The sequence below is a fragment of the Suillus clintonianus genome (genome assembly GCF_016758775.1).
Source record: "Suillus clintonianus strain FC179 chromosome Unknown DEU56scaffold_29, whole genome shotgun sequence".
Classification (NCBI taxonomy): domain Eukaryota; kingdom Fungi; phylum Basidiomycota; class Agaricomycetes; order Boletales; family Suillaceae; genus Suillus; species Suillus clintonianus.
This window is the reverse complement of record NW_024539253.1, coordinates 421,588-446,436: the sequence shown is the minus strand read 5'-3', so window position 1 is coordinate 446,436 and position 24,849 is coordinate 421,588. Positions and strand designations below refer to the sequence as shown.

Sequence of the window (24,849 nt, the reverse complement as noted above, 5' to 3'; positions counted from 1 at the left end):
TCTATCCCAATCCTTTAACCCAGCAGAACGAAACTATCAGATCTATGATCGGGAACTCCTCGCAATCATCCGAGCCCTGAAAGCTTGGCGCCACTATCTTGAAGGGAACCCACACCCTGTAGTAGTTTTCACCGATCACAAGAATCTTCTCTATTTTCGATCAGCACAGAACCTGACGCGTCGGCAGGCACGATGGCAGCTGACCCTCAATGAATTCGATCTAGAACTACATCATGTTGCAGGAAGCAAACTCGCCGCCCCTGATGCTCTCTCACGACGACCGGATCATTCTGCAGGCCAAACTGATAACACCAACATCACCCTCCTCCCTGATGAATTATTTGGACGACTCATTGATATCGACCTTGCCGCAGCCCTGAAACTCCAGAACCCCCTCTCGGATCCCATTATCTTAGCAGCACAACAGGCCCTAGACGGGCTCAATGCCCCTCCTATGAAATCAGCACTGTCTGATTGGCGTATCGAAGACAACACACTTTTCTATAAGAACCGAGCCTACGTCCCCGCAAATCTCCATCATCGCATCTTAAATCTTCACCATGACCATCCCACTGCCGGACACCCCGGACGCTTTAAAACTGAAGAACTAATTAAGCGAGATTATTGGTGGCCCGGGATGGGAACGTACATCCGGAAATACGTCGAAGGATGCACAATGTGTCAACAAATGAAGTCCAATACGCATCCCACGACTCCCCCTCTGAACCCTATTTCCTCCTCCACTTTACGCCCCTTCGCCCAAGTCTCAGTAGATTTGATCACCGATCTCCCACCATCGGAAGGTTTTGACTCTGTCATGGTCGTGGTAGACCATGGGCTTACGAAGGGGGTAATTCTTTCACCTTGCAAGAAAACCATCACTTCGGAAGGAGTAGCCAAACTCTTTTTCAAGAAAGTGTTCCTCAGATTTGGTCTATATGACAAGATCATCTCCGACAGAGGTCCCCAATTCGCATCAAAATTCGCAAAAGAACTTGGAAGACTCCTTGAATATGAAGTTGCCCTTTCAACCGCCTACCACCCGCAGACTGATGGACAAACTGAACGATTAAACCAAGAACTCGAAACCTATCTCCGCATTTATTGCCGGTCAAACCCCCAAGATTGGGTAAAACATCTTCCTATGGCAGAATTCGTCCATAATCACCGAAAACACGACTCCCGAAACACCTCTCCATTCTTCCTCATGATGGGCTATGAGCCTCGAGGAATTCCTTACGCTTTCCCCGACTCCGCTATCCCTGCCGCAGAAGACCGAGTAAAACACCTCCAGAAGATTCGAGAAGAAGCCCTTGCCTGCCATAAACTAGCAATGCAACGTATGGCCGAACGATCATTTGGAAGAAAGTTTGAACCCTGGAAACCTAAAGACAAAGTTTGGTTATCTGCTGCGCATCTTATCACCCATCTCCCATCAAAGAAGCTTGCGCCAAAGCGATACGGCCCCTTCGAAATTGAAAAAGTTCTCTCCCCTATCACATTCAAACTCCGTCTCCCAGAATCTTGGAAATCTCACCCCGTGTTTCATGCTTCTGAACTATCATCCTATCGGGAAACTGAAATTCACGGCCCGAACCACCCTGAACCACCACCTGATCTTATCAACGGACAAGAGGAATACGAGATAGAAGCGATCCTCGCCCACAAGGGAAACGTAAAAGGAAGACGCCGTTTCCTCGTGTCATGGAAGGGTTACCCTAGTTCAGAAAACTCATGGCTGCCCGAAAAGGAACTTCAGAACGCCCTAGAAATCCTGAAAACCTATAAAAACCGCCTCAAATTAGCCCGACTTCTCCATTGAACACTCGTCTCCAGAACCAATTCTAGCAGAACAAACCATGTCTTCGTCCTTCCAACTCGCTGAATACTTCGACCTCGTTAACGAGATTGACGCTGCCTCCCTCGTAGAATCCGCCCTGTTATCCCCACAACATGCTCTTGAAATAGAACGCATCCTCACTGAAAGAGAGGATGACACCACCTTTACCACCGTCAATATCATCCGCACCACTAGTCTCTTGGAAACCATCGCTGAAAATGTAGGCAATGCCGACGCTCAGCGCAGCATCCTCTATTGTCAAAGAAAAATACGGACCTTCGCTCTCCATCTCCTTCCCTTGTATTTCAAGGAGGATGTAACGCAAGCCATACAAACCATCGCAGAACGAGTCACAACCAAGGTCGCCATTCCTCCCCCACCTCCTCCTACTGCTATCCCCGTCACCCCTGAACCGACAATCACACTACCCATCCTTCCACCGCAGAACGCGCTCAGGCGTTCAGAACGTCGTAAAAGCTCCGCAAAGAAAACACCTTACAAACCCAAATCATGCTCCCCTCCAAAGAACAAAGACCGCTGCTCGCAGCCAGATATCGTAACCCCTCCAAAGTCATCCAGATCGCTACCACCCCCTCTTTCCTTCGATGACAACATCATTTGCCGCCACTGCAAAGAAATGGGACATCGTCACAAGAACTGCCCAGGATATTACTGCAGAGCGTGCCTCGTGTTCAAGCCTGGACACCTATCGGTCTTCTGCCGCCAACTCAACGGCGAAAGAGTCCTCCCCATGGAGCACAACGAAGACGGCTTCTATGACGCTCTTGCTAAATGGGAAGCGGACCAAGACGAACTTATCGAGCGAATTGAGCGAGAAGCAGAGGAGCTCGCCAAAAACGCACGGGGGACGATCTGTTGGAGTTTCATAACGCTGACGCGGATCTCGTCTACTACGACGATGCAAGGTTGGAAAGTTGCTGAAGTCGGTGACTTCAGACGATAAACAGGGGGTAATGTTACAGCGGCCCCATCATTTTTCTCATCATCATGCTTCTCCGATCTATTCCTGTTATCTCTGACTGCTTATCAACATGCACTGCATGAACACTCTAGATACTTCCGACTATTCTTGTTATCTTTGGCTGCTTATCAACATGCACTGCATGAACATTCCAGATAGTTCTATGATGATCTTCTTGACTCCTTTCACTTCCATAGTCGGCCTGGTCCGTGCCTCCTTTGCCCATTATAAATACCGCAGTAGTCACGCTTGTATTCTCTAACTTGAATCTACTTGGTTCTCTCTGATACTTGATTATCTTCTGAGGAAGATACTTGATTCCGATCTAGCTCTTATAGAGACTAGCCTATATTCGAACTTCACTTAGAGGGAGAGTCCCTCAAGTGTCTGAACTGAACGTCGTAACACGAAGAACTCCTTTATTGGATTAGTTACGCAAGAACTATCCAAGTCGTAACACAGATAGTGTGCACTGCAGAATCTAAGATTGTATCAACCACTCATGGCTAATTGTAGTGCACTTAAGAAACACTTTGGCCAGCTAGAGCCCTCTAGGAGGAATTATTTCTCAGATTTCATTGTGTCTTACGGTAATAGCAGATTATCTGATGATCTTGCTGAAGCTCTGTACAATTTTACCTAGAAGAAAAATGCTCAAAAGTTGGGCAAAAGCATTTTAATCAGGCAACTTAGGCTGGATCTTTCTTTTTCAGCCAAAAACAACTTATTGGATAGCATTCAAACAGTCACTCTAAAGTCTTTGCCTACAACTGCTGGAAAGATTGGGTTGTCTCTAGTCACTAACCATATTTTCGCATACTCCGCAGACCTCTTCTTCACATTAATTCCTCTAGCCTCCAACTAGTGGTGCATGAAACAGAAAACTGCATTATTAGAGATGCAGCAGATTCTAGCATCATTGCAGTAGTAATTCACAATTTTTGTGGTCATCCTGGAGTATTATTTTGGGTTGATGAAGTTGTCTGTGATGCAGTGCAGGAAAAAAACATCAGGGTATGTTGAATTTTTTAAATATAGTACAATAATCTCTAATATGACTATATGCTTAAGATTAAAGATCCAGGTGTCCTTGCTCAAATAGGATATTCAGCAGGATCTCGCTCTGCACTGAAATTTGACTAAATGCAAAACCTACTGTCAACCAAACTCTCTTCTAATGAGGTGGACGCACTGGACTTTAGTTCAAGTTTAGTGTTTGCACTGTTTTACAATGTGTGGAATGCTATGCTGCTCCAAGAAATTATTGATGATCTCTACAAGTTTCTGAAGGCCAATGATATCTGTCACATGGCTAGAGTGGCAAATTCCACTGACAATCTACACCCACTTGGCTGATAAGTAGTTGGAACAGGAGAAAATAGTGTTTACTATAAGTTTAATGAGGTGGAAATAGCACCTCCAGCTGATGTCTTTGCTTTAAATTATTCTAGGTATGTTTGGTTTTAATAGTTAATAAATCCATTAATTATTACACCAGGGCTACATATTCTGAGCACCAGCCCTATAAATTTACCATCTCATGGACAACCAACTGATCACCTCAAAGTATTGGTAGACATTGTTATAACTGCTCTCGAGGCATTCAGGTTGAAATTGCTCCTAATATCCTTGTGGTCTGGCAGCCAGGGAATGTTCATGGCACTAGTCTTCAAGTCTAAAACCCTAATGATCCTAATCTAGCCTTTGTCCATACTGGAATGGTCATTGTAACTTCAAACAGACTTTCTAATGCATGGAAAAAGTACAAGAATATCAATTCTGGAATTGCCTAATTGGAGTTGAAGCTGCAAGGAGAGGAGGTAGATGATATCCCTGACATTTAGCCTACTATAATACTGTCCTATGTGTATGTATTGAAGGATGTTGCAGTTAGTTGTGTAGTTGTGCCAAGAGTTAAAGTTCTGCCTTTAATATAAATATCTGATATTGCCCCCCCAATAAAACACAAAAAGAACACAATGTATTGCTGGCAATACTTATGACCCTTAGTTTCATCACAACAAAGCTAACAACAGATTCACTCAATATATGCACAAGTCAGCATGACCAACCACTCCCCAGTGCTGATTCTTGGGACCACAATGCCAGCATCAACACCTCCAATGCCAATGTCAATACCATCCTAGTACCCTGCAAGGTCCAGCATACAGCCACCAAATATGTCAGCAAATGACAACATATTGCAAATACAAACACATCTAATCACAAAGCACAGAGATAACAAAGAAGATGGAGAGCCCACACACTATGTCACCTACACTTGTCATGCAATGGCTTGAGAAGATTCTCGTGGAGTGGAGTAGGTAGGGTTGCAACCAGTTGGTTGGACAATGGGGAATGTGATAGTCTAGAAGAAAGAGTTGTTAGTGATTATTGGATTGTTGCACACAACTTACTTGAATTGATTGAATTGATGGTTATTATCTTCGACGATGGCCTCCATAATGAACTTGTAATCATTGATAGACACATCAGAGAAGATCTTTGGGATGAGTCAGTGTGCAAAATTATTGTGGGAAACTAAGCCTGAAGGCCTCATGCCTTAAAATCAGTGTTGGTGCCCTCAGGCTGTCTTTTGCCTCTAAGAAAAGAGATAATCTTCCCACTCAAAACTATCACAAAAGCTCAACGCAGGTTTGAATGCCTAAAGGAAAAACTGACCATTTTTTTTTTGGAAATCTCAAGTTTGGGCTCTTTTGCTGAGGAAGGTGTTATGAGTTGAAAACCATGGAATTTGTGGTTCAATGCTGCAGAATTTAAAGGCGGGATTGCAGCCAAATGGGCTGCTGGAGATATTGAGGTCTGTTTGAGGAGCTGAGGGCAATTCATTTCAAGAGAGATCTCTTTGCATGGTGCCCCAGAAATTGTTGCTCTGTGATTGGCATGGTGAGAGAGGCATAGCGTGCCTGATGTGGCATCATGGTCAACTACACTTATATATACACAGCAGAGCCCCGAGCCTTATCCATGATCGCAGGGGCTGTCACAACCAGCATTTTCTGCTATAAGGGATAAGTTTTATTGTATGTAGTATAGACACAAACTCAAGCTAATATGCTATTTCATGAGCAGGGTAATACAAAAACTTGTTGACATATGTCGGAAAAAAGTTCCCAGGGTTTTAAGGCCTTGCAAGACATTTTAATGCTCTATTTGGAGGGTGTCCTTATAAGGGCTTTTAATCGGATAAGATAATATTTTAATGCTCATTAAAAGGCACTTATAAGGGCCTTTTTGATGACCTTACATTGAGTTTTGCCTCGCCATACCTCAGAGCGGCCCGTTGAAATGCCTTGTAAGGCCCTTTTAAGGTACCGAGCCGACCTTGTAATCCGGCAGTATCACAATGGTACCTAACTTTTTTCCGACATAGTAGGCCAAAACAGCCAACAAAGAATCAGTGTGTTTGAGTGTGCGTGGAATGAATTGTGAGCTGTAAACACCTATCAGGTGTGCTACACACATTATACTGTCTAAGTGAATGATAGACACAAGTTGCTCCCCACTGTGGGTGAAAAAATAGGACTGTGAACTCTGGGAGTCACAAGGAAATATACCTTGAGAGGTGAGCTAGTAGAATCATCCCAAAGGGATGTCACTGATGCTAATCTCTCTAAATGATGAGAGGATTAAGAGCTGGCGGTAAGCCGAAGGTATGCGAAGGCTTACAAAGATGCACCATGTATATGTGATGTGCGTGTGTGATGCGCGATGTAGAGAGTCATCTTTCTACAGGCTTATATTGCATCATTCCCACATCAACCCCATCACTATCCGCAGGTAGGTGTGACCCTGTAGGGACACACACTGTATGTGCGACCATCGGTGCTTATCCGCATCACACATGCCACCTGTGCACCTTATATGTATATTTGCGCTCTACTCAGCATATCTTCACATGTCCTGTCCTGTCTGTCCGGTTCTGTTGGTGCATACTCTTACTGTTATTACTGTCACTGACCACATCCAGGTTTCATGACACATATGTTACATATTGATCTGCTTCCTTTGCGCTTCCGCACTGCCTATCCACTTCCCTTGTACTTCAGTATCCTGAGAGCGCATATAGCTACATACATATCTAGAGGACTTAGGATAATTTGACTTACTTTTACTTTCCCTGACTTGGACTCGGTATTTGTCTTCAGCCGAGTTTGCGTGCAGAGCGCTAAGATCATCACTGTTTCTGTCTATCATCTTTCTAGTCATATTAAGACTCATCTATCATATTCATAAGGATCCCTATCAGGTAAGAGGCGGCTAGCGCACAATATTAGCACTCTGCATGCAAACTCGGCTCATCAGGAAAATAGAAAAATAGAAAAATAGAAAAATCTTAATGAACCTTAGATAAAACTTAGCATCACTTAATAAATATTTTAAGTCAGATTCAGCAAAAAAAAAATTACAAAAATTGTGACTTGCCACAAGTAGGGTCTTTGGATGAATGTGACTTAACTACTCTGATTGCTGTGCTTATTATAGCTAAGCAACTTGAAAGGTACTACTAGTATGCAGTCAACTCAGCTTGAAGTGGTACTTACTACTAGTGGGGAGATTGTTTCAAAGTGCTTTCAGGCCCCAAAGTTTCAAAAGTCAAAATTAAGTGAAAAATGTATGGGTGACTTGGTGCTACTTATTGCATGTGCACCACTTCATGTACTTTATACTACTTTACCCCTTTCTGAGTGGTTCTGACTGAACTTGAGTGCATCCTTAAGGACACAAAGTGAGATAAGCTAAAAGCAGCATGTACTACCCTTCCTGATAGTAGTAGTAGCCTTCAAGTGGTGAGAAAGCATCTGTTCAAGCATTAAGTAAGGCAAAACAGCACAAACAGTGTCTATTTTCATATGGCAACTAAGTACAAAGCGAGTTGAGGTGGCAGGCAAGAGCAAATACTAAGCATGGCAAGAACTATCAAAACATGTCAGAGGTGTGGCTAGTACTAGGCTAGTAGTGGTAGGTCCATGATACTAGTACTAGTATCACCAGATAGCAGCAGCAGCTCTCTCCAACTCAGAGTTGGAGAGCCTGAGGGAAAGGATAGTAGCTAGTAGTAGTACAGTGAACAAGTGGAAGAAACTCAGGCTCATTTACACGCCGTGATGGCAGGAAGACTCGGTCTGGATATTAACACCAGCAGCAGCATTGGCCCACTAGCATTAAACATTAGCCTCGTAGTAGTAAATACAATGAAAAAAAAAAATCACTGTCTGCTTCAAGGAAGGTGCAAACCACGTTAAGGCTCCTACTCCACATCAGAGCCGCGGCCGTCATCTCCCTCGGACTCGGTGTCTGATATATCCACCAACTGAGCACGCTCATCCAGAAAGGTCATCCTCCATGGCAGCATCATCAATGTCATCACCAGGACGACAACTCATCTTTGAGAATTCCATGGCAGATGCAATGATGACTTCGAACTTGTCCTAGCGGAGGTTCTTCATGATAGCCTTTGCATAGGCACGTGTAGATGTACCCCAGGAGACGTTGTTGAATCATGTTTGCCGACAGGACACCTTGCCGGTAGACTGATTCATTGTCTTCGGCAATGAAATGCTAGTTTTGTTCTTCACAGCCTGAACCATTTTAAAGGTGAGCGTACGAGTAGACCAGAGGGCCAAAGCTTGTTTGACCTAGTTAAAACGGTTGGTGAGATTACAGAATAAATAAAATGACAAGTACATACCGTGGCACACGACAATGCAAGACCCTCAGCAGGATTCGCCAGTACACCTGGCTTGTCTACCCCAGGTATCTTCCGAGTGCCACGGGTTGTGGTGAAGTGTGCACCAAAGGTTTGCACAATAAATACACCTTGATAAAGGCCCCACAATTTCTGCACTAAGCATTAGCACAACGACAACTCAGTAATTGATTGAGATGGAAGGAGTACATACAGACTTGTCATTGCCATTCGCCTTCTTGTATAAGAACCAAAGGTTGCTGAGTGCGTACTCCGCAAATTCTGCACGATTGTCATTGGAGTCCCTCAGTGAGTCCTGAGATTTGAGGTACGCAATGACAATCACAATAGCCGCTGAGCCAATGTGGCTGTGGTAGGAGTCGGTGATTCGCTGGACAGCCTATATTGAAGTACATCTATATTAGTACCGCCATTGATAAAATTGAGTGCACTTACAATGTAGTAGACTGAACTAAGGCTTGTCACTGTGTGGGTAATGTTGGGAAAGACCACATCCCAAATCACCTGCATCTTCTCACACACCAGCTTGGTGGGAACCTTCCAGGGATTGGCCAATGTTGTGACATATTGGATGTATGTTGGGATAAAGACACGGTGCCAGATTGTCTGATTGATGCCTTTGGGGAGGTCGTCATTGCTGGGTTTCTTCACTGGTTCAGTTTGATAGACAGGGGAGCCTTTAACAAGAGCCTGTAGTAGTAGTCAGTAGTGAAATAAACACAATGTCAAAACAAACACTCACTGAGCTCATAACTCATTTTTTACCTTTGGGAGGGCTAGTGATCACAGCCTCATGTTCGAGACCGTGGGTCTCATCCTCATCAGAGAGTCCTCCATCAATGATTTCAAGGCGATGATTCTTTTTGGGTTCTTCGTTGATGTGAATCACTGGCGCTGCATGAGAAATCAAAATGTTGTTGGTCAGGACTGAATTAGATGATGATTGAGTGCTGCCATTGGTCAGGGGGGGAAGAACAGATCCACTGTGGTGCGAGGTTGAGCTATTTTTAAAAATGCTGGGCCGGCTAGTGTTGGCCTTACTACCAGGCTTTGTGTTCTTTGGGATGCTTGCGGCCCAATCATTGATGCCAGTTGAAAATTCCTTTATATCGGTAGTACTAGTAGAATCACTGAGAAAAAAAAAAAGGTTGTTTCATCGAGGGTGAGCATGATATTGATGGGACAAGTCACAACAGGAAAAGAAGAATGGAACTTCATACCTTTTCAGCTGAAGCGGTTTCTTATCACATTGTTGCTCGTCCTTCCCCTTCCCCTTATCATTTGGCATCCCCATTGGCATCTCCTTCCTGCTAGCACTTTCTTCAGTCTGATTATCACGAGGCTGTGCCTGAGGTGTGTTCTCATTGCTCAAGACCAGCATTGCCCACTGAGGCTTATCTGGGAGATCAGTAGTATCCATAGGTTTGTCATCTGAGTGATTAACCTGAGCTGGTGGGGCTGATTTTCTACTAGGAGCCTTCTTAGGCACATTCCAAATTGGAAGGTTGGTGACCATGACATCGTCATTGAGGCTGTCAGCTGGGAGGGCTGATCTTTTGGCGCGAGCCGGCTGAGGTGTTGTGTCAATAACCTGGACACTCGACTCTGTATGCAATTCAATACTTATTGTGCTGGCAGGTGGGGCTATCTTCCTCTTCTTATTCTTCTCCTGCTCATTCACCTCTTCAAGTTGCGCCACCTTGATTGCATCCTGTACCTTAGGCTTCTTAGCCTGCACCTTCGTGCCCTCCTGTTTGTCGACCTTCACCTTCTTTTTGGTGGCGATGCAGGATTTTCACTCAGCTCTGAGTCATCTGCATGGGAGTCAGTTGTTTCTGAGGCTTGAGATGGATCTGGATTGAAGGTGCTGGTGTCAGCGACGGTGTCGTCCATCTCGACATCAGAAATGAACATGTTGTCTTCCACAGGCAGTGGGGTGGGTTTGACATGAATCTTCTTCAGAATGGGCCTTGGATGGGGTTTTGGCTTTGGTAAGGCTGCAGCCCTTGGGGTAGCATCAATAAACATGTCCTTGTTGGCTTGGTTCTTCTCATATTTGGCAACTCATTTGATCCCAGCGCCTTTGGCACATTCCTTCTCTTCTTTGATGTCTAACTTGAACTGATGCTCAGCAGCTACTTTTGCTGTTTTACGATGTTTATTCTTCAGGACCACGTCTGGAAGACCAGGATACTGAGTTGCATTCTTGGTGCGGGTAACGTGGTGAGCAGACATATTGATGAGTTGGAGTGTTGAAAGGGGGAAGACTTGAAAGGTGAGCAAATTTCATCAACTTTACGATTGTGGTAGTAGTAATAACTAAATGGCTCAATTTGGGACTTAGATAAGTTCAGGGTTTTGCCATGCCTCACTAGCATGGCACATTGACATTGGACTCCGGGCCCAGTATGTGTTCGATGATACTCTATATGACCACTATCTCATTGATCTTTTTGACCTACAGAGCTGATTGATCATGCTTAGAGTTTAAAAGTCCGGTTAAGTCTGGTCTTTTGCCTTATTTGGAGGCAACCAGACCAGGACCGGTTGCCTTATTTGGCCAATATCAAAAGACCTGGACTGAAACCTGTAAAGGCCGATGTTTTGGTCTTTTGCAGTCCTACAACCAGTTTTAGACCAGTTCTGGTCGCAACCAGTCTAAAACCAGTCTAAGACCGGTTGTAATTCTTCCCACGATTCCAATGGTCTAATTTTTGTAGTAAATGGTGTCTTCTTACTTGAGGGTCTTATATAAAATCAGTGTAAAATGCAGTGACAATCACAACTACACTTTGATAAGACTTGAAGTTGCCAGCTCCTCAAGTTCACGGTCAACGGATTTTCTACTTCTCGGTTGATAATGTGTTGTTCGTGGGTGGTCAAAGAGTAAACAAGTTACCTCTATTTGTTTGAAGAAACTATATAGAAATGCAACTGTGGATTTGTCGTGAATAGAAATATGATAGGTATGTTTCACCCTAGTAGGTCGTGTTTCAACCTATGAAAGTCTGTTTCAACTTTGTCGTGTTCTCCTGTTTCGTGTCTCTCTAGCCGTAAAAGAGAGAGGTAATTGTTAAGTATACGTGGAGCTTAGCTCAATAAAATAGTAATAGCAAGCAACCTAGTTAATCGTATAACTGGAAGTTACTTTGTTGAAATGACACTTGCACCCTCACTATGTCTTGCCTTAATCTCACTCTCAAATAGTGGGATAGGTTTAGAGTGGAAGTTTAACTTAAATCGTACTTCACTGGCACTTTGACTATGTCTTGCCTTAATCTCACTCTCAAATAGTGGGATAGGTTTAAAGTGGGAAGTTTCAATGTCTTCAAGGCACCAATGGCCTGCACTTATGTGTAAAGTGGGAAGCTATATTCACAGGTGTAAAATGGGCTCCTTTTATACCTTTTTGGAGGCCAGATTACTAAGCATGATTCATCACATGGATTGGTAAGAATGTGCTTACAAACCATACCATTTGGTGTGCTGAGTCAGCTTGTTTACTAAGTACATTATAAATACAGTGTGTATCTTACAAAGCATGATAAATCAAAGGTATGAGTCATCTCATGGATTGGTAAGAATGTGCTTACAAACCAAGCCTTGTGGTGAGCTGATTCATCCTGTTTACTAAGAAGATTTTAAATACAGTGAAATCTTACAAAGCATGATCAGTCAAAGGCATGAGTCATCTCATGGATTGGTAAGATTGTGCTTACAAACCAAGCCTTTTGGTGAGCTGAGTCATCCTGATTACTAAGAAGATTATAAATACAGTTGCAAGTCTTACAAACCATGACGAATCAATGACAAAACATGATGAGTCAGGCTGAATCCTTATAAATCACCTTATTTCCCAGTCACATGACATGATTACAAACATGATCAGTCAGCTAGTGAGAAAGTCTGATGAATAAGCCAAGAAAAATAGAAAGATAGAGAAGGTCACAGAACAAAATAGAAATACATGGAAATCCCCGCATCTGACATGAGAAATGAAACACGAGAAACAAGGCTTCAGAAAACAGACTGATGAATCAATGGAAAATGATAGAATCACTTGGTGATATGGTAGAGTACAGTTCATTATACCTTCCTTATCTTTTGTATAGCACACATGTCATGGTATGAACTGCATACCATGCATTACATCCACCTGGCACAAGAAATTACAACTGTCCCCAGTTGTGTGCGTAGTAGATTTTTAATTGATCAGGTCGAAAAAATTTCGACGAAAATTGAACATCATGGACATAAATTTTGATTTGTGGTCTTTGCCGTTGAAGGTGCAATGGTTTAATCATCCGAAGAGAGGGAAGAATGATTGGATTCTGATGACGATAAATTTTCCTCAGAGTGTTGAGCGTCGACAAGAGTGTTGGCAATTTCACGTAAGGCAGGATCACTTCGGCTGACATACGGAATCAATCTAAAGGCAGCTACACCACGTCTAGACAGAGTTCCATTCATTTCTTGTAAAATGTAAGATCCTCCTTTGGTTTGTCTCTCAACAACAAAGGGTCCTAAGTATCTTGGTTTGGTTTTGCGATTCAATTCTTTCTCAACTTGAGTGTTTCAGACAAGGACAAGATCACCAGGATGGAATGATTTCTTATGCATCCTGAGGTGATATTTTTGTTCAAACTGAAGCTTAGACTTAAATCTAGCCTTCTTTAAGGTCTTTGCTGCACGTCTTAAGTCTTCAGTTCTTCTTTCAATTTGGCGTATTTGTAATGCGAGGAAATCAACGGAGTTGATAAGTCAGTCAGTCAGTCAGTCAGTCAGTCAGTATATACCCTAGCAAAAGTCGGTTGGCCAGATCACCCAATCAGTCAAGTCGTCAATCTATTCCATCCATCCATGTATAACAAATAATAAAAACTATAGCTGTCTAAACAGTTTTAAGCAAATCACAAGTTCTGATCTGTCTAGAAGCTCTCCTGGTTGTGTTAGACTCTGACGGCCTCAAGTCTTATCAGGCCGGGATGTACTCCATGAAGGAGGTAAAATGGAGAGAATCCAGTTGCACGACTGGTCGTAATGTTTTCGGCAAAGAGTGCCTGAGGAACCTTCTCAGGCCAACGTGAGATGTGTTTTCCACAACTTTTTACTATTGCTTCTCTGATATTGAAGTGTCCACGTTCAACTACCCCATTGGCTTGTGAATTGTAGGGTGAGATTTGAATATGTGGAATGTCCACTTGTTCAAGTAACTGTTGGAATGCTCCCTTAACTTCAGGGCCATTATCTGTGACAATCTGTCCAATCGCACCATATCGGCAATACAAGTCTTCCCAGAAGAACTTGGCCATAGCTTTGGCGGACGCAGATCGTAGTGCTCTTCCTTCTACAAATTGTGAGAGATCATCACGAGCTAACACTAGATGCTTCATACCATTCCCGGCTGGCATCTTGAGTATGTCGATATAGGTCTTTGTGAAAATTGTAGCAGGTGTAGAGACAGTGATAGGAATGTGCATCTTTTTAACGGTTCAAATTTGACAGTCATGACAAGACTGCACGTGATGCTTGACGTCGGTATACATGTGAGGCCAGAAAAATCTGTAACGTACAGTTTCAAAGGTTGATTGAATTCCTTTGTGGCCTAATTCTTCGTGTGCACCCATGAGTATAGAAATTCGTTTCTCAGGGTCGAAAATGACAAGTAAAGGTAGTCTGTCAAGTAGGTGTTTATACATTTTGCCATTCTGAACGAAAAACCTAGTGGTTCGCTTGACAAATTTCCTTCGTTTTGCAGTACTCTCGAAGGTTGGTGCTTCTAATGTGGTGAGGAATTTAAAAATGTCAGTCAAAGTCTGCTCGTGATCAGCAGCTGACAAGTATGCAGATGGTAGTGTGCTTTCACTATATGATTTGGTGGAAGAACTTGTGATAGATGGCAATAAAACAATCTCATCTAACCAAGAATCGTCTTCGGGTGTGATTTCTTCGTCTGAACCAAGAGGGCGTTGAGATAGGCCGTCTGGTCCTTTAAAATTGGTAGCAGGTACGTGATGAAGTGTAAAATCGAATAGTAAGATTCCTTGAATCCATCTGTTAATTGTGGCATTGGGTTGAAGATCGGGCTCATTAAGCATGCCCTTAATATATTTTGCATCAACTTCAACATGAAGATTTTGTACTCCAATGATGTGGAGTTGATAGTGACGTAATGCACGGAAAAGACCATAGAGCTCCAGCTTAGGTTGGGAATAACGTGACTCTGCTTCTCCCATAGGTAAAGAACCATAGCATGCTGGACATCTTTTTCCATCATCATCGATTTGTGACAAGATGATTCCCACAGCTATAAAGCTGGAATCAACAGAAAGGTAAACAGGGTTTGAAGAGGTGTAGTCAATACTTCTCATGGCAGGGGCTGAACATACACGCTCTTTGAAAGTTTCGAATGCTTCATTTTGTTTCTCTCCCCAAATGAAAGGGGTGTCTTTTCTCCAGAGCTGAGTAATAGATTTTGCTAGCTCAGAAAATCCTAGTATCCAAATACGAACAGTTCCACAAAGGCCCATAAATCCTCGAGCTTCCTTGACTGTGGAAGGGATTGGCCAGTTAAGAATTTTCGATATTTTCTCAGTATCAGGTAGTCTTCCTTCTGGTGTGCACCTTTGTCCAACGATAAGCACACTAGGAAGGCATAGCTGAATTTTTGTAGCTGAAAATGTTGCACCTACGTCTTTGATACGGTGCATTACTCGGTGAACATCGTTCGCGTGTTCCCAAATAAATAGTCTAATCCCTGGGTTTTCTTTTAAGACCATGGGATTTCCTTCATTGTCAGGGTAGATGGTTTTTGGTCCTTTGACAGGAAGATCATCAATAAAAACATTGGCTACTTTAGGGATTTCGTCCTGCAGTACAAAGCTCATACATTTCTGAAATTCTGCAGGCGCGTTCATATATCCCATTTGTAATGATGTCAATCGGAGCAATCCTAATGGAGTTAGGAAGGCTGTTAAATCTCGGCTATCTGGGTGCATTTTACGTGCATCAAAACCCCAGAATAAGTCAAACACGGTGTAACACTGAGCTCCAGAAAATGATTCTATGAAATCATCCACTATCGGAATGAGGCCAGCGTCTCGAATAGAAATTTTGTTTAATGGTTGGAGGTCATGAACTAGTCGAAGTTTACCATTTTTCTTAAGTACACAGAACCATCGTGAGCGGTAAGCAGATTGGCTCGGTTCATATACTCCTGCATTGATTTTTGACTTAAGTAGTTCAATAACTTTCTGATGTATCCCAGGTGGGATCAGAATATTCTTGTATTCCCAAGGCACGTGTGGAACAGTGGGAATAATTTATGGAGTGAAATATGATTCCTTGAGGGTTCCCCTGTCGGTTTCCTCAAAGGCTAGTGTTTCTTGATTTAATAGCATGACATGTTGAAAAAGTTTCTCCTCCTCAGGCCAAAGAAATCCTTGTGAGTTTAATTTTAGACTTTGAAGTCTTTCTTAGGTTAAGTGATCACTAGGAACAAAATTGGGAGGATATGGAGTCAAATGAACTAGATTTCATAGAGGGTCGTGCGGAAAATGACGATCCACGCGAGCTTCCTGAGGAAAGGTACCAGACACGGGCTTCACTTTCTTGTCAACTCGTTTATACATAGTAAGCATGGGGTTTTCCTCAGGTAAACAAGTAGTTTCGGTTGTGATAATAAGATCAGACTCGCTGTCCGAGTCATCTTCAGTTTATTGATAACACAAGTTTTGTGAATCTTTAAGTCTCTCATAGCATTCTGCAATGGTCTCATCCTCCAATAAGTCTTGGGGATAGACTAGACATTCAGACTCTGATACTGTGGCAGTAACATCAGAGACACTAAGACTTAGAATTTTGTTTTGAGTGAACTTAGAAAATTCACACAATTTTTCAGACCACAAAAGATTAGAATTACAGAACAGGTAACTCATATCTAATGCTATCACTTCTTGACCTTTTTCTCCTATACTTCGTAACCTACAAAGCACATGCAGAAGTCTGGATTTTGGATTTTTGATAAGGACAAACAAACACAAAATGGTAAGACAAAGCACGAAAAAGAAAAATGAAAGAATGATAATATAAATACATAGCTTTGAAAGAATAGAGTTGAGCATCCATATTTTTGTTGATAAGATGTTTTCGATGTGAATGAGTAGAAGTCAATAGAGGAATTTACACGATGGAAGGAAAAATGAGTTTGAGGCTGGAGAAATTGATGGTGCGAAAAACGAGGCTTGAGAATCACTAAAGATCGAAATGAGTATTGAAAATGGTATATGATTAAGAAAGTTTACCTCTAGAACACTAGAGAAAAAATTTCTTAGGTTTGTCTTTTGAGGGCTCCTCCTCCTCTTCAGCAATGTCCAGAAGAATGTACCCTTCGAATACTTCGGATCGAAAAGGGGAGGTAGCCACGATTACGAGTCCAGTGCGCGCGATCCTCAATATGAGGTCTCAATCAAACGCGAACCGGAGAATGTCGTGAACGGTCCCGACGTCGAGAAGACGAGACTCAGTGAGTGCGGAGATGGTGTCCTCGTCAGGGAACAGCATGAGTAAGGTGTCGAGGATTTTTGAGGCAAGTTCTGGCTCCCCATGAGCCTCGGCAATGGCTGAATAAGAGTTGAGCCGTTTAGTCTCACTTACTGAGAAAAACAGATTGACGTCCTCGTAGCGTCCGGCGTATGTTGAGTGCATGAGTCCTCCCTTAATATGTAAGGAATTATCACATTTTATGGTCCCGGCACGCATAGATGCCTCTGCGAGCATGCGGGTGGAAAGGATGGTTTCGACTAAGTGAATGAGATGTCGAGAATGTGCGCAATGGTCAATGATTTCGCGAACACGTTCTTGCCAAGTTCGTCCTGAACGCGGACCGCTGGTAGGGAGTCTGACTCCCCCGGAGATGACAGGATGTCCAGGGTAGCCGTCATGGAATAAATGGATGTTCCAATCGTTAGTGATTAGCTCGTCTTGACAGAAACAATACAATTTGATAGTGTGGATGATGTTAGGGATGTATACCGAATGGTAGTCATTATACTTAGCAGGCTCGGTTAGTAAAAAGCTCTCAGCTTCAGACTTGGTGAGCCCTTCGAATGAGATAGTAGTCTTGCTATCGGCACGAGGAAGACCGTGGTAGGGGATAGTACCGGAGGTCGGTACTTCGATAGGATCAGAATCATAATTCATGGGCACATCATTGTCAATCTGATCGTGTTTCGAGTCTCTCACATTAGACTCAATTGAAGTGGTGTTGTTAAGAATGGACTCGAAGAGACGCGATGGCACACAAGATGTATTGGGATCAAGAGATTTGATTAGGCTAGACTTAGAATTCGGCGGCGTGTGAGGAAACACGCTAGAAGAATATGATATGGTGCACTCGTGTGCGAGTACATAGGCGGGTTTTCTGGCATAGGGTGCACAAAGAAGACATCGAGCCTCTCGCTCGACTCCTCGATGTCTGGTTGCGTAGATTCATTATGGGTAGTCTCGTTAGGCTCATTGTTGTTTAGACGGCCTGTACATTTGATGATAGTGGTGAGTGCATCATGATGGATTAACGAATGCACATGCTCACCATTAGGGACATTAACGTTTTGTCGAGGGTCGTGTGTGCTCATGCCCTCGAGATTGGGGTCTAAGATGGGAGTGCGAGAGACATCGGCCTCGTCATTGAGTGCCGTGTCTGCGAGTAGGGTGAGTCCTGATTCGTCAGCGTGAGAAACTGTGTTGATGTTGAATGAACGGTCCTCCCTACCATAGTTCATGGTAGAAGGAGGCAAAGTCTCTGCCAGCAGTGACATATTTCTGAGAGTCTATGACCATCATGCAGAGAGTGATGAGAGGCCTTGTGAATAGCCCTTGAAATAGAGTTAAAAGGATTGATGCTGATGATATGTTTACTTACTGGTGTGAGAAGATGCTCACGGTAGAAACTCCATCTTGTGAAAGAATTCATAGTTGAAACAGTGAGCTCCCTTGCAAAATGCTGCCGTGGGTGTAAAAACTGCATGGTATTGTCCTGGTGGTTGTATCCTCGTAGAGGTAAGTCAACACTGATAAATGTATTGGTGATTGACTCACAACGTATCACCCTCCTCGAGACTAACTACCTCTATATCCCAGTTGGCCTTGATCTTGTTGGGTTTTATGGGGGTGTCCAGTGACCCAGGTTCTGTGGTATACAGAGACTGCATTTACCCAGACTAAGCGCATGGCATTGGCGAAAATTGCGAAGGTCATCCTCTCCCACCCCGAGATCGCATGCATTCTGTTCATCCTCATATTGGAGCGTTCAAAATACAAATCTCCTACCGCCGATTCCGCTACTTATGGTGAAGCACTTGCGGATAAATCTGTCCGGCCATATACCTTCTTTGCACCAGAGCGGGAGCCAGACAAGCTATTTGGTCCCGTTCACGTGATGGATCACACCTGGATCAATGTTTCTAAAATTGAATATTTTGTCTGGATTAAGCCAGACGACAGGCCCATTGACATCAAATCTCCTCACACAGCATACGGAGTGAGTAATATAAATTTCAACACAATTAAGTTAGTATACTGATATAATCTTTTTCAGACCATGTTTCCGGATCTTAACATGGACCAGGTCAGCAACACCTTGAACACAGGCTTCAACAAAGTCAGAGCAGAGATGGCCAGCACTTTGGACTTAATGGAACCTGATGTCGATCATGCCCATGTGCTTACATCGAGTGACGTCGGATTCGACTGGGAATCGGATCTCACTTACTTGTCAGTTGCTGTCTACAGGACAGCCCACTTCCGGTACTGCGCCTGGTACCGTTGCCAATTCACTGGCACAAAACATCGTTGTCAAGACAGTGGCGCTAGCTCAGAGAGACCTGCAACCAGACAGGCGATCACATCTGAGGTTGATGAAGGGAGACCCTCAACCAGTGCATCGGCCAGTACTTTGGCCAGTACGTCGGGCAGCACTTCAGGGAGCACTTCAGGGAGCACTTCGGGTAGTTCTGTGGGTCGGATGAAAGTGATAGTGATGAGACTGAGGAATCTGCCTTCGTGCCCACCACAGACGTGTAATTCTAGGAACTTCATTACACGATACATTTCGTCATTATGTACTTTTACAAGCGGTTCTTGAGTCAGTACTAGGCTACACATGTATATTACCTACGAAGTGACAATTTTGTACCTGTTATAAGCGATCACTGAGTCTGAATTGACTTGTTCCCTTCAACAACTTCGACATGGCCAAGCACAAGAAGGTCGCTTCTGACGGTGAGCGTGCTTCTTTCTATCTTTACTTGCATGGCAGACCTCTCCTCATCTGTGGACACCTTGGTCAGATGAAGAAGCTGGAAAGTGTCCAGACGAAGGTGCAACGATCAATGAAAACAAATCCTGCACAGAAAATTTTGGACAGTCAATTGGTCAACATCATGGCACCAGAGGCCGCCAAACCAAAACCAAGACCAAGAGCAGTCCTGAAGAAGTCCAAACCGCCAATGAGGTTAAAATCGCAAGGTAGCAAGAATCAGCCCCCAGCGTCTGAACTACAATCACAGTCTCTGAGCTCACCGGAAGAGGATATGCCCAGATCCCAGCTTCGTGGTCCTGACTCGCGGTTTGGTTTTGTTCCCCCCGATGTGATCGCAGAGGTAGACAACACTGTGGAGGATAAGGATAGTTCAGAAGACTCAGAGTAGGAGGATAAGAATGGTCCAGGCGATGACGAGGGTGATTTGGATGACGGCAACAACAATGTAGATGATGCAGATACTGACAATGTTCACAGTATGTGCCTTGTGTTTTTTTTACCTTCGTGCTGCTCACTCTTAGCGTGTTGTTCTTCGATTCAGAGGCTTACAATATTCATGGTATGTGCCCCATATATTTAACTCCCTCATTCACATTTTATTCTATGAAGCTAATGGCTTGCAGATGACATCGATGACAATGAAGTCCAGTCCCTTACCCACAGCACTAGTGGCTTGTGCACGAAGGATAAGCAATGTGCACGTCCTCTCTCTCCGTTTTGGTCCGAGGATGACGACACCATCCCGTCCCCTCCCCGGCGCACTAACAACTCTCCAACGAAGAAAAAGAAACATGCACGTCCAACCTCTCCATCTCCATCTACTGATGATGGTGCGATGTTGTCCCCTCCCCGTGTGAAAAAACAGACACACGCACATCCTGTCTCTCGATCCCAGCCTGCAAATGATGGTGCCCTATCTCATCCCCAACGTGCTGACAACTTATCTCGTCCACAACGCGCCAACAACTCCCATGCTCACTCTGTTTCATCAATGGATAGTGGCATCCCATCTCCTCCAAGGCGTCATGAAGCAGCTAACAACCAAGATCGCGCTAGGAGCCAGGATCAGCTGGTGGACAACAGCCCTAATAACGCTGGTTCCATACGCGATGTCCTTGAGGACTATCATGCAAAGAACCATCGTCCTCGCCCACCCAACCCAGATAGACTCAAGCATCTGTGTCAACAGGCAGCAGATGAATTATCTGCTAACAAAGCGGACCAGGTCGTAGACTCATCCAAGAAGTCAGCTAACAAAGTAGCATCTCGAACCATCAGGTTTTATCCCTACTCCTGGAAAGATGTCTTGGAGGCTTCGAAGAAGAAGTCATGACTAGGGTTGGTCATGGACGGCACCGTTTCGAGCCGCAAGACTTTTATCGAGAGGACAGGTATTGAATATCTCACGGAAACACTTGACAATTTTGCAGCGGATGATATCAGCGTCGAGGACGGCTACTGGGATAGATATAAACGTGACATGGCAATTATCGTACGTAAACAGAGTCTCTCATAGTCGATACTAATTGTTTTTGTTTGTTAGTTATGGGATGACCGAGCTACAATGCGGTCCGAGATGAAAAAAGCTGCACGGCCCCTTGCTGCCACCAAGTTTGGCATCCTACCATCGGACATCGACAACGACAACGAGTTTGAGGGCCATGTCAGTCGACGAGTCACAGAGTTATTGGATGGCGGTTATTTCTTGCAGAACGGTGTTGACGAACAGGTGAGTTTCTAACGAGATGCAATTAAATGTGCTGATTATCCTCACTAGGGGAGGACCAACAACCTCGCCCATGACGCACTCGGCGAGTTGTGTACTACCGTTTTCTACAAGGGCGACAACGCACTCGTGAAGGTCTTCCCAGATGTATTTGCTGAGGCTGTTCCCGAGGGTGCCGTGGCACTTGCAGCAACCGCAGTAAGTGTTAATCCCCTCATCTTTTTATTCAGCGCTCACTTCCACTAGCTTGCTGCAGCCATCGACGAGTACAAGACTGGGGTCTATCTGCCGACAAAATTCGCTGCTGATTTATATCATCCTATCTACGATAACGTTGTCGAACTCTACAAGACAGTGCGCCTTGACCATTATCACTCAAAGAAATGCCAAGCGGTTCATAGGAAGTGGGCATGCTCTGTTGTAAACTCAAGTCTGCTGTACCTCCACTGTGTTGCTCTGTTGTACTCTGTACCTCATACATTCAGCCTCAGTGGCACTTCTGTACCATTCTGTACAAGCTTTCATGTACTTGGTACAGCCCTGTATAGGCTGTATATGTGCTCTGTACAGCCCTGCATAGGCTGTATATGTGCTCTGTACAGATCTGTACAATTATGTACAGGCTATCTATGTAATTTGTACAGAGCTGTACAGAGAGAACCCCTTCTGTGGGCTCTTGTGACTCTGTCCAGAGTTGTCCAGAGTTGTCTAGTATATCCCTAGTTTGCTGATGAATGTCTCCATTTCAAATCCGGATGAAGATCCAGGTTTGCGTTTATGGGGGCTGGTTCACCCGTGACAACCTCACCCAACTCCTCCGAAGGGCTGAATTCTCCAAGATTGCTGGTGGAGAGATTGAGAGCTGGCCAGTCAATGTTGCCACTATTGAGACCCGCGATGTCAAGGTCATGACAGAACTTTCATGTATTGATCCCACTACCTCTTCAAACAATGCTCCAGCGCCCTCCACCTGTTTCGCACCACCCATAGACTTACCTGATGACTCCAAAGACCTCGTGACTGATGTCATAGGGGTTCATGTGTCTTCATTTTCAGATACTGTCAAATGGTCCAGTGGGTTCACCACTATCCTCACACATCATTCATATACATCATCATGATTGGTCCTCTAGACCAGATGAGCTACGTGATCTCATTGCGAAAACTCTGTGTGAAGAAAAATGCATCGTGATTCGGGGAGCTGAAAAATCGAGGTTTCTCGCGGTTTATGCGTGTTGCTATACATGGTCAGTATTTTTAGGTACATCTCCCACATCAATCTTACACGGTCCAACAGACATTGAAGTGCGCACCAGGGACTTTACATACCCCCAAGTTGAGGGAACAATAAAAGAGTTCATTCTCAACTTGGACGACCCGAATAAGATGCAGTTCATCCTCGACATTCCATACACAGGAATGGGCATCCCAGAACACTTGCAGTGAGTAAATGTCCGGCGTCCTAAACCATTCCTTCAACCCTCGATTTCCTTAGACTACTTGATCATGGCATTGTTCATGGGTGGAATCAAACCATAGCTGAGTATCCCATTGTCGATCCAGTCGATCCCGATAATTTTCTTGTCAATGGGTGGGCTTTGGCCCATCTCAGCCTGCCGTCCTGACGAATTTTCACCATGACTTAGACGGAGGCATGACTTTCGTTCAGTCAGTACTGGGAGAAAAAATGTGGATTCCGGCTTTTCCAAAAAATCCAAAAATTTCGCAGACCAAATTCTTAGAACATTCTCTAGAGTCGCTGATGGCTTCTTAGTGGTGGGGGTCAATGTGATCTGCAGATCGGGGATGGTGAATATTTCGTTAGATGAGATGCGACCAGGTATGATGTTGATCATCAATAGAGATCGCTTGTACTGGATGCTACAAATTGCGCTCGAGAGTGCAGATGTGATCTCGCTAGTTGTTTGGTCATGAATTGGGTGCGGAGAGTATATGACGAGGGTCATCGTTCATGGAAAATATGTCATCCTATATGATGTTCAAGTTGTTAGTTATTCGTACATTTACAAACAATGTAACTAACTTTGCAAGACAGTACAGAAAATCCCCTTTGTTGCTGATTGCATCCAGCACCATTGCAAACTCGTGGTAAGGGACATTATAAAAACATATTGGCTCTAGTTGTACTTGCTGGAGAGCATCAAGGATGACCTCGTTGGAGTGGTCTGGTTGATGGTTCAAATATTATTGTTGTATATGGCGGCTACCAACAAACCTGATGGCATGAAGACACTCTTCAAACCCTCCAGCACAATTTGGATGGCTTGAACTTCGACTTCAAAGTCGTTGGCCGGGGCTGAAAATCACAATTAAATATCTAATATAACTGTGACAATCAGCCACGGTCAGCATACCTGATTGTGCGATAATGTCTGTAGATCCGCTAAGCGATGGAGCCTGTGGAGAAGGACCTTGCGCTTTGACTCTGGATTTTGGTTTGGTGCCATTGGTTTTCAACCAAGCGCTTGTTGGGGATTCAGATGGCATCGTCTTTGTATCGTTGTCGGCCTTCGCGTCTGTTTTTCTTGCACTTGCATGTGTATAGTAGAATGATGGACTGGTAGATGTCCCAAAAATTGTTGCCATCTCACAAGTACAATGGATACGTGTCAAGACAACAGCACAGGCAGTGACAGCCTAAGTTGAGCGTTTGGTGAGTGTAGTGCTCTCACGATCTGACAGCGCAAAATTTTGGATTCCATAGGTCATCACATCGGCAAAATTACAGCAGAAGAAATATCATCACATACCGTCAAGACCACTCTTTGGCCATTTGCAGGATTTGTCTGCATTGACTATGACTGAATCGTACCTGCCATATGGCCAGTCCTTTGAAGGCGGTTCAGCAAGTAGCGCTTGTGAGGGCTCGAGTCGTTCTGTGCTGTGAAAATTTCTGGATTGCATTCACATCTTGCACCAGATCTGGATCCGTTTGAACGGGAGGGGACAATCGGCATGAGCTCGGCGCCTGCCACCAACGGGGAAGACATCATGTATTGAAGCACAGTCCAAATGATCAGAAATTGCTGGACAAAGGTCAGGGAGCAAGAAATGATGGGCAGCTGTGTCAACAGTCATTTTTGTGAGGCTGGGGTTATAGCCAAGACTGTAAGCTGCGATAGGAGTCGAGAACGTGCGATAAGGACGGGGCGCCTGAGGATGCATACCATCAAGGAGTTCACATGCATATGCAAATAGTCTTTGACAGAACACCGGACCATCCTGCTAT

The 24,849-nt window shown here is 44.1% G+C and overlaps 6 protein-coding genes across 6 annotated transcripts; 2 read left to right on the top strand and 4 right to left on the bottom strand.

Moving 5' to 3' along the window:
- Positions 1–6,149: 6,149 nt before the first annotated feature.
- Positions 6,150–6,347, bottom strand: DEU56DRAFT_735375 (uncharacterized protein; the record flags this gene model as incomplete). Its single annotated transcript, XM_041348452.1, has 1 exon — positions 6,150–6,347. A coding segment is annotated over one exon (198 nt), but the record flags the coding sequence as incomplete, so codon positions are not given.
- Positions 6,348–8,167: 1,820 nt separating this feature from the next.
- Positions 8,168–10,788, bottom strand: DEU56DRAFT_912055 (uncharacterized protein; the record flags this gene model as incomplete). Its single annotated transcript, XM_041357365.1, has 9 exons — positions 8,168–8,275; positions 8,366–8,482; positions 8,536–8,685; positions 8,747–8,932; positions 8,989–9,230; positions 9,319–9,683; positions 9,774–10,158; positions 10,353–10,592; positions 10,644–10,788. 9 exons carry the CDS (start codon positions 10,786–10,788, stop codon positions 8,168–8,170), a joined length of 1,938 nt encoding a protein of 645 aa, XP_041209320.1.
- A 6,228-nt stretch (positions 10,789–17,016) lies between these two features.
- Positions 17,017–18,335, bottom strand: DEU56DRAFT_912053 (uncharacterized protein; the record flags this gene model as incomplete). The annotated part of the gene is made up of 3 exons (XM_041357364.1): positions 17,017–17,923; positions 17,962–18,085; positions 18,146–18,335. The coding sequence occupies 3 exons, from the start codon at positions 18,333–18,335 to the stop codon at positions 17,017–17,019; spliced, it is 1,221 nt and encodes a 406-aa protein (XP_041209319.1).
- Positions 18,336–18,781: 446 nt separating this feature from the next.
- On the top strand, positions 18,782–19,580 carry DEU56DRAFT_912052 (uncharacterized protein; the record flags this gene model as incomplete). Its single annotated transcript, XM_041357363.1, has 3 exons — positions 18,782–19,093; positions 19,151–19,273; positions 19,332–19,580. 3 exons carry the CDS (start codon positions 18,782–18,784, stop codon positions 19,578–19,580), a joined length of 684 nt encoding a protein of 227 aa, XP_041209318.1.
- Positions 19,581–19,802: 222 nt separating this feature from the next.
- On the top strand, positions 19,803–22,720 carry DEU56DRAFT_912051 (uncharacterized protein; the record flags this gene model as incomplete). The annotated part of the gene is made up of 10 exons (XM_041357362.1): positions 19,803–20,213; positions 20,262–20,349; positions 20,415–20,432; positions 20,497–21,118; positions 21,175–21,215; positions 21,265–21,365; positions 21,417–21,602; positions 21,651–21,797; positions 21,846–21,953; positions 22,361–22,720. The coding sequence occupies 10 exons, from the start codon at positions 19,803–19,805 to the stop codon at positions 22,718–22,720; spliced, it is 2,082 nt and encodes a 693-aa protein (XP_041209317.1).
- Positions 22,721–23,095: 375 nt separating this feature from the next.
- DEU56DRAFT_912050 (uncharacterized protein) lies at positions 23,096–24,107 on the bottom strand (the record flags this gene model as incomplete). The annotated part of the gene is made up of 4 exons (XM_041357361.1): positions 23,096–23,516; positions 23,644–23,785; positions 23,836–23,916; positions 23,975–24,107. The coding sequence occupies 4 exons, from the start codon at positions 24,105–24,107 to the stop codon at positions 23,096–23,098; spliced, it is 777 nt and encodes a 258-aa protein (XP_041209316.1).
- Between the last annotated feature and the right edge of the window lie 742 nt (positions 24,108–24,849).